The following is a 7,875-nucleotide window of genomic DNA, read 5'->3' on the forward strand; positions in this document are numbered from 1 at the left end:
TAGTGTAAAAGAACACTGGAGTAGTGGAGTAGTTCCAAGTTCCAACTTGTAGCCCTTCCGGGATTCCATGAGCTGATGAGCACGACCATCGCACTGCCCAACTCCAGTTGACATTCTTGGGAGTGGGCGTCAACATTACATACAAATTGTACTTGTAGGATTATCTTCATAACTTTTAGTGTGAAATTATGAAAACACTTAAGATTTTTTAGCCGAAAACATATTCAGATTTTTTTGAGGAGTATTCAGATTTTCTTCTGTGACGCCATTTTCAATTGGAGGAAACCCTGACCCATTCGTAATCGTAAAGAAAAAAAAACACGGTCAAGGATCCAATTTCTGGACCGCCGTAGCCGGAAAGCCCGGCCCATGCAACCGGCCCAACGTTCTCCACTCACAGACCAAGTCCAGAGCCGCCCGTTCCCCACCCGGAACCGCTGGAGAGCTCGCGAATCTGCTCGTCGTCGCCATCCCCGCCCGCCCCGATCCGTCCGCCGTCTCCCCGTCCGGCTCCCGATGGCGAGGTTCCGGTTGCACTGGCTGGAGGCCATGCTGCCGCTGGGCATCATCGGCGGCTTCCTCTGCATCATGGGCAACGGCCAGTACTACATCCACAGGGCCGCGCACGGCAGGGTAACGCCGCTCCCTTTCCCCATTTCCCTCTCCCCCGAATCCCGATCCGAATCTCTCTCGTGCTGAGGCGGGCGTGTGGTTTGTTGGATGCAGCCGAAGCACATCGGGAACGACATGTGGGACGTCGCCATGGAGCGCCGTGACAAGAAGCTCGTCGACAAGCCCGCCGCCAACTAGGTGCGGATCCGATCCCATGCCGCCGCTCCCTCTTGGGTTTCTGGGGTCTCGGCTCTGTGATGAACTTCTAGGGTTTGGACCGCTGTTGGGTTAGAATAGATCCCTCTTTGTTGTTGGGTACGAGGTGTTTTTGTGGGGGGTTACTAATTGGGAGTGTCTGCTGGGAATTTGCGCATTTCTCCGCAGCTGGATTGCCATGTTTGATTGGTAGTGCGTTGCAGACCACTGGAGACTTCGGGATACTTGATTGTCATGTTTGGCTGTTATGCTTCGACTGAATTGGATTGCAGTGTGCTAGACTTGTACAATTGTACTGGATTTCTGATTTGGTTGTTACTCTATGGTAGCCCCATTTTCGCTATCAAATTGATGGTACAGCTTGGGTTCTTGCGGTATTTGAATGTAAGACTAGTTTAGAAAATGGCAGAGCGCGCTCAGCTCTTTTGCAATGAGGTAAATGCCATCTGGTTGGGTCTTTTGAGGTGGGAGAAGTGATACTTCGGGTCTGGCAGCGCTTCCTCTGGTCGTGTTATCCAGTCATCGCAGTGGAAAAGAAAAACTGACTACTTCTGTTTCACAGCTTGCTTTGCCTAGTCTTCTGAAGAATGTTGATCTAGGAACTACATTTATCTAAGTAGACTCTCCAATCTCCTGTGAATACCTGTAGGCTGGCCCCAGAATGGAAACCATGATTGTTTTTACACCCTCTAGCAGACTTGCAACGTGATCTTCATGTTACATTGTTCCCCATTTTCCTTTCATTATCTTGTGATTGCCCGGTCTATTCTTGTCTTCCTCAATAGTATTATCCTTCCCGTGCATCCGTTCACTTCATGAATAACATTAGCATTCATGATAATTCTTTGTTTTAACTGTTTACCACTTCACATCGGCATCGTTTGAACAATATTCTTAAAAATGTAGTTGGATTCATCTGAAACAATTTTGCCTTCCTTTTCCCGTTGCCTTCCTACAAACAACTGCTATTGACATCACACTGCTCACCACAAGTTTTCTTTCGCCAAATTACTCTTTGATTGAATTCAATAGTTGCTCTTTAACTGACATTATTAAGTCTCCCTTTTATGCCTGTGGGGCTGTGACTCTGATTTTTAGTTAATCTCTCTCCTTGTAGTCTTCTATCATATTCATATTTGCTGAATCCAGGTGTTCCTGTCCATAAATGTCCTATGACCTTCAGTACTACCTTTTCACTTTCATCTCCAGAAGGAATAAAATACAAATCAAGTTCTTATTAACACTTGTATTTTCCCATTGTATTGGTGATTTTTTTTGATGGTTTCTAATCTGGAACAAATCTATGTCTGACGGAATGTTCTACACTTTGATATTCTAGAAGCATGAATCCATGATGTTTGTTTTCATGATATTTATGTTTTGTCATCTGTTTTTGGCTTTGTCAAATCCAGGTAATGTCAGTTCAGTTACTGTCTAAAAAAAGGAACTGTGATGCATGTGACTTGTAGTTATGAAGTACTCCCTCTGTAAAGAAATATAAGAGCGTTTAAACCACTAAACGCTCTTATATTTCTTTACAGAGGGAGTAGTAGCTTATCTTTAGCTAGCACTTACTCTGAAAATTAGTGCCTTTGTTCCTCTTTGTTATGCTTCAGGACGCATTTTTCTTTCTCGTTTTGTTTGGATGATGCTCACTGCAGATTCTTGCGAGGTTTACGATTAGCCACTGAAAGAGTAACTCTTGTTTTTGTAGGATATTGATCAGCAATTGATCTTTCTTGGATGTTGACGAAGCTCTTTCAGAAGCTCAGAAATACTGCTGTGTAGTTTCCTTGTATCAATGGGAAACTGGGGCTTCTGTTTTTGTTTTTGGTTTCCCAACCTTGGATGAATAATGTGTACCTAAAGTTAATCAAACAAAATATGGTTCCCTTGCAAATTATTTACCCTTTCCCTCCTTGATTGTTCATGAACAATGTGTGATGTTTGTTGTATCTATTATGGATTTTTATATGGATATACTTAATCTACCTGTTCATGAGATCCAAATTGGCTGGTACAATTGTTCTGACCAGAGCCGAGTTGTGGCTCTTCAGAAACAAATTTTCTCCTGTATGAATGTGAGTGTTTGAAGGACAGGCCTGACGCAGTGGTGAAGTATTCCCCACGTGTGCCAAGAGGTCTTGGGTTTGACCTGGCCTCTCTGAATTGCACTGGGCAAGGCTTGCCTTGTACGTATAATCCTTCTCTAGACCCCACCTGATGTGGGAGCTTTTAACATTGGGCAAGGCTTGCCTTGTATAATCCTTCCCTAGACCCCACCTGTTGTGGGAGCTTCTAACATTGGGCAAGGCTTGCCTCGTATAACCCTTCCCTAGACCTCATCTGCTGTGGGAGCTTCTAACATTGGGCAAGGCTTGCCTTGTATAACCCTTCTCAAGACCTCACCTGCTGTGGGAGCTTCTAACATTCGGTTTAATCGGAATCATATTTTTCCTAATTGTAGGGGCAACGTTTTACTAGAATTCCGCAGTTCGCACAGCTGCCTTAAACTCGTCTTAAGTGTGGCAGTAGCTTGTGCAAGAATGTTACTTATTCTGAATGGAACAACCAAATTCTGTAGTTGAAGTTTTGTGTGTTGGTGGTCTGCCTCCCTTGCCGCTTCTCCGGCAAGTTTGTGGAAGGGCATTAACTCTCTTATAGCCCTAACCGCATGGAGTATCTGGAAGCATAGCAACGCCGTTCTCTTCGACGACCTCCAGCCATCTACCGATGAGCTCGTCTGCACCATCATGGAGGAGGCTCGGCTTTGGGCACGGCCGAAGCCAAAGGAGTCGCATTAGTGATCCCTATAGTCTAAACCGAATGTACCGAGGCTGAGCAACCTCCATCATGCTCAGATCGGCAACTTGTACGTTCTCTCCGCCTATCAATGAAACGATATGCAACAATGCGTATTCATTAAAAAAGAGTTGATATTACAAAAGGAACTAAGAATCACAGACCCACGGATATGATGCTCATATTAGATCTCACCTTGAACAGGCGAACTGGTAATTACACTGGGGAAAAAGGAAACAAATGAGACGAAGAGGCCTTCTCTACATGCGTGCGTGTACATACATGATTGTTTCAGCAAACACCAAAGGCCGCTCGTCAGTCTTGGCATTGCTGCTGCTGGGGGGAGGCCTTCTCCGGCGAGCAATTATCTTCAATGGGGTTTGTCTGCTGTGAACCTTCATCTTCCTTTGGACTCCGGTGCATTGGTGACCCGGCAACTCCGGTGGCAGCGCTGCTGCTGTTGTCTGCGCTCCTCGGCTCCGGCGCTTTGTCGGTGCAGGGAGATGGGGGATGGGGGGTGGCAACCGGCACATTGTCGGCGCGGCGAGACGGCGACTGTGGGGCAGCAACCGGCGCATTTTCGGTGCGACGAGAGGGTGGCTGTGGGGCAGGAACAGCCGCATTGTCGGTGCGGCGAGAGGGCGGCTGTGCGGCAGCAACATGCACATTGTTGGTGTGATGTGAGGGGGGCTTGGGAGGGGCAGTGCCGGGGTTGGCCGGTGTGTCGTGCTCGGCCTCCTCCTCCTCCTCGTATTCTTCTTCTTCTTCCTCGATGATGTCCTCTTGGAGGCCGACCACGGTTAGCTGGTTGAGGTCGACGATCTCCCGCAGGAAGCGATTCTCCCTGGCGTACACCGTGTTCTCGGTGGCCAGCCGCGCCTTCTCCGCCAGCAGCGTCTCCAGCTGCTTCCGTACCTGCGCAGCAAGCAACCATGTCTTTCAGGAGCACGAATGGCCGGTGCAAGGAGGAGGAGGGAGTGGCCAACCACAACGTGTATGTATACCAGGTCCTCGTTGGCGGCGTGGTCGTGGTTGCCGGCCCGCTGCAGGCGGGTCTCCTCCTCCAGCTGCGCGCACCGCTCCTTGGAGAAGGCCAGGTCGGCGTTCACCGTCTTGAGCTCCCGCTGCAGCAGCTTCACCTTGGCCGCCATCACGTTCGCCACCTGATCCATGGCGGAAGCTGCTCTCATTCCATAACCAGAGAAACCCCGACACGGACGCACGCACGCAAAAGAGGAGGCACCTTACGTCGCGAGAAGCTTTGATCTGGGGCGACTCGAAGTCGGTCATCATCGGCGACATGAGCTCCGGGGTGCCCAGGTTCAGGTGGGCGCTCCGCATGTCCACGCTGCACGTCTTCCTCCTGATCTGCAGCTTCCTCCCCACCACCGCCGGCGTCCTGCTCTCCGCCATCGTCGCCGCGTGCAGGCCCTCCTGCAAAACCGTCCCCGTCGATCAATCTCTGGAGGATGCCCTGACAAGCCGACGATCCGCTTGGACGCCGGAGTTAAGCAAAAGAGACTTGCCTCCAGCGCATTCTTGATGTGCCCTCCCATGTCGAACTTGGGCCCTTCCGATCCGTTCTGGAACGTGGGGCTCTCCGACTTCCGGACCGGGTCGTAGGACCACCGCGATTGAGCTTGCTGATGAGGTGAGACCGTGAGAGATGTTGGGAGGCAAATCAAAGCTTAAATGGAGTGGATGACATGGTAACTGAAGCAAAATCTGAAGGCAACATTGCATATTTCCATGCAACAGGTGACCGATCCTTACCGGACTGCCGGCTGATGTGACCAGAGGCTGGCTCCGGGCGTCCTCTGTGGGGGCACTTTCGTCGAGCATTGCCTTGGCTTGCTGCGCCAGAAGCCCCCACAGCCCTTGCTTCGCCTCGTCTTTCTTCACTGGTGAAAGCTTGGAGTCGTCGTTCGTGGCGCTCGACGTGGACGTGTACAGCATGGTCACAGGATCCTGCTAGGTCTCAGAGCAGATGGTTGTTCAGGCATCGGATTCGGCAACGGCAACGGAGGAGATGGGAGAAAGGGGGCGGACCTGCGAGAACATGTCGTTCTGCCGGCCGGCGCGCGGGGACGCCCGTGGGGACGTCGACGTGATGGGGTCAGCCGGCCGGGCGGCGCGCGGGGACACGCGCAGGGACGACGACGTGGCGGGGTCGGCCGGCCGGGCGGCGCGCGGGGACACCCGCAGGGACGACGACGTGACGGGGTCGCTCGGCCGGGCGGCGAGCGGGGACGAGGAGGATGCGGTGAAGCGCTCGGCGAGCGCCTGCATGTCCCCGCGCGCGGCGGAGGCGAGCAGGGTCTGCGCGGCCAGGGAGCGGTCGGGCCGGCGGCTGTCGTCGGCGAAGCGGGTGGCGCGCGGGGACGCGGTGGCGGGCGACGCGGAGTCGCCCGGCGACGGCTGGCGGTGGTCCTCCACGAAGGTGTTCGACCGCTGGATGCCCTGCTTCCTCCGGTACGCCATCGCCGCGCGCTGCCGCTCTTGGATGGAGTCGCAGTCCTACCGTGCCAAGCATAGGTGGTGGTGCTGCGATGCTCTCTTCCGTGGCATGGCTAGCTGCCATTCCACGCGCGGGCAGGGGGTAATGGGCAAGCCATGGCCGTTGCTTCGTAACCAACTCGCCCGCGTTTTTAGGCCGCGCGTGGGGCCGTCCAGCACCTGTCTGCTCGTTTTGGACGTGAATTTTCATTCGCAACCAGTGGCGGAGCTAGGCTTTTTTTTTTTCCGAATGGCGGAGCTGGCATTTGACATCAGGGTGGTCCGTCTAATTTTTTTTACCACATGCAGTATATCCTTTCTTGTCTTCATAGCATGCTTGTGCTTTTTACCCTAAAAAAATATGCTTGTGATTTATTTTTTTGCAATATCACCGGTCGTGTTCATTCTTTAATAATTCTGTAATAAGAGTTTACTTTCTATCAATCACAATGACACAATTGAACAGAAATGATGCGTCAAATTGCCCGGTTCATGTTCATCTATTTTACTGGACAATGCACAACACAACAAATAGCCAGCAATGAAGCAAACAAATCAAAAATTGGGGAATCGGGAAATGGTACCTCAAATCAGGTCAAGCCTAGTGCCAGAGTGGGCGGTGGGCGGCTGCCGCCGGCTTCATAAGACTACCCACAGTGAGAGTAACATAGATGATAACATCACACTTATCTAGACAAAATAGATGACGTGGCATGTAATTAATGAAAAAAAGAGGCATGTGGTAACATAGCTAGTTACTGTAACATCACACATAGGGATGGCAATGGGGACAATCCCCTATGGGGATACCTACAACATCCCCATCCCCATCTATTCCCTATCATCCCATCCCCATCCCCGTTTATATGACTGGGGATGAAATTTCCCCATACCCATGCCCCACTGGGGAACAGGGCCCCATTAGGGTTCCCATCCCCATAAACAAATACTCATATACATAATATGACACCCTATAATCAACATACATAAATGGTGTTATCCTTGTCCTGCTAATGCCTATCTAGGCCGTACTTACTTCTTGGTCATGGTGGCAGCTGAGGTGAGGATGTGAGATAGGTTTAAGGTTTTTTCAGAGCTTTTTTTTGTTTTCGCAAGTTTGTTTGTGAATATTTTAAGGTTGACCGCTGTGTCACAGTTACTAACCGGGTCCCCGATGGGTATTGGGTCTGGGGAATAGGATATCGTCCCCATCCCCGTTGTACCCTATGGGGAATAAATTAGTTTTGTAAATATCCCCATGGGGATGTTTTTCGCCCATCCCCACCCCCTAATAGATGAAATCCCCATGGGTTTGGCGGGTATGGGGCCCCATTGCCATCCCTAATCACACATCCACTGAGTCTAATTCTCTCAACATGCGGCCTTCCACCTCAGCAAATGCGCCATGTCAACATCCACTAACACTATTTTGCAACCCATGCAAACAACATGCATATTCTTTATCACACATAGTGGAAGTAAGAAACATTTCTACATTAAAAAATAATACCCCTTGATTGACATCATTTTCTTTATATATAATTCATCTGAAATTAATCTTTAAATTCCCGCCGCAACGCGCGGGGAAATCATCTAGTATCAAGAAAAGACGAGTCTACAACGTAATAAATGAAGTGACGCATGACACAACACATATGTTACTACTCACTGTGGAGGTAGTAACATAGACTAATAACATATGCATGTTACTAGTCTATGTTACTACCCATTGTGACTAGTCTAACCAAC

At 50.2% G+C, this 7,875-nt stretch overlaps 2 protein-coding genes across 4 annotated transcripts; one reads left to right on the top strand and one right to left on the bottom strand.

Moving 5' to 3' along the window:
- Nucleotides 1–499: 499 nt before the first annotated feature.
- On the top strand, nucleotides 500–2,819 carry LOC123182384 (NADH dehydrogenase [ubiquinone] 1 alpha subcomplex subunit 1; the record flags this gene model as incomplete). Its single annotated transcript, XM_044594929.1, is given in 3 exon segments — nucleotides 500–633; nucleotides 727–810; nucleotides 2,543–2,819. Coding segments are annotated over 2 exon segments (218 nt in total), but the record flags the coding sequence as incomplete, so codon positions are not given.
- A 927-nt stretch (nucleotides 2,820–3,746) lies between these two features.
- LOC123171245 (arp2/3 complex-activating protein rickA) lies at nucleotides 3,747–6,228 on the bottom strand. 3 transcript variants are annotated; one of them, XR_006485280.1, is made up of 4 exons: nucleotides 5,680–6,228; nucleotides 5,404–5,598; nucleotides 4,879–5,273; nucleotides 4,552–4,793 (listed from the first exon to the last, which is right to left on the bottom strand). XR_006485280.1 is itself a non-coding variant. In XM_044588836.1 (3 exons), the coding sequence occupies exons 1-3, from the start codon at nucleotides 5,041–5,043 to the stop codon at nucleotides 3,946–3,948; spliced, it is 924 nt and encodes a 307-aa protein (XP_044444771.1). In that variant the 5' UTR covers nucleotides 5,044–5,091; the 3' UTR covers nucleotides 3,747–3,945. The 3 variants fall into 3 exon arrangements, 1 of the variants encoding a protein (XP_044444771.1); XR_006485281.1 differs by having other exon boundaries at nucleotides 4,874–5,273; XM_044588836.1 differs by lacking the exons at nucleotides 5,404–5,598; nucleotides 5,680–6,228 and adding an exon at nucleotides 3,747–4,545 and having other exon boundaries at nucleotides 4,635–4,793; nucleotides 4,879–5,091.
- Between the last annotated feature and the right edge of the window lie 1,647 nt (nucleotides 6,229–7,875).

This window comes from Triticum aestivum, chromosome 1D, assembly GCF_018294505.1.
Source record: "Triticum aestivum cultivar Chinese Spring chromosome 1D, IWGSC CS RefSeq v2.1, whole genome shotgun sequence".
In the NCBI taxonomy this organism is placed as follows: domain Eukaryota; kingdom Viridiplantae; phylum Streptophyta; class Magnoliopsida; order Poales; family Poaceae; genus Triticum; species Triticum aestivum.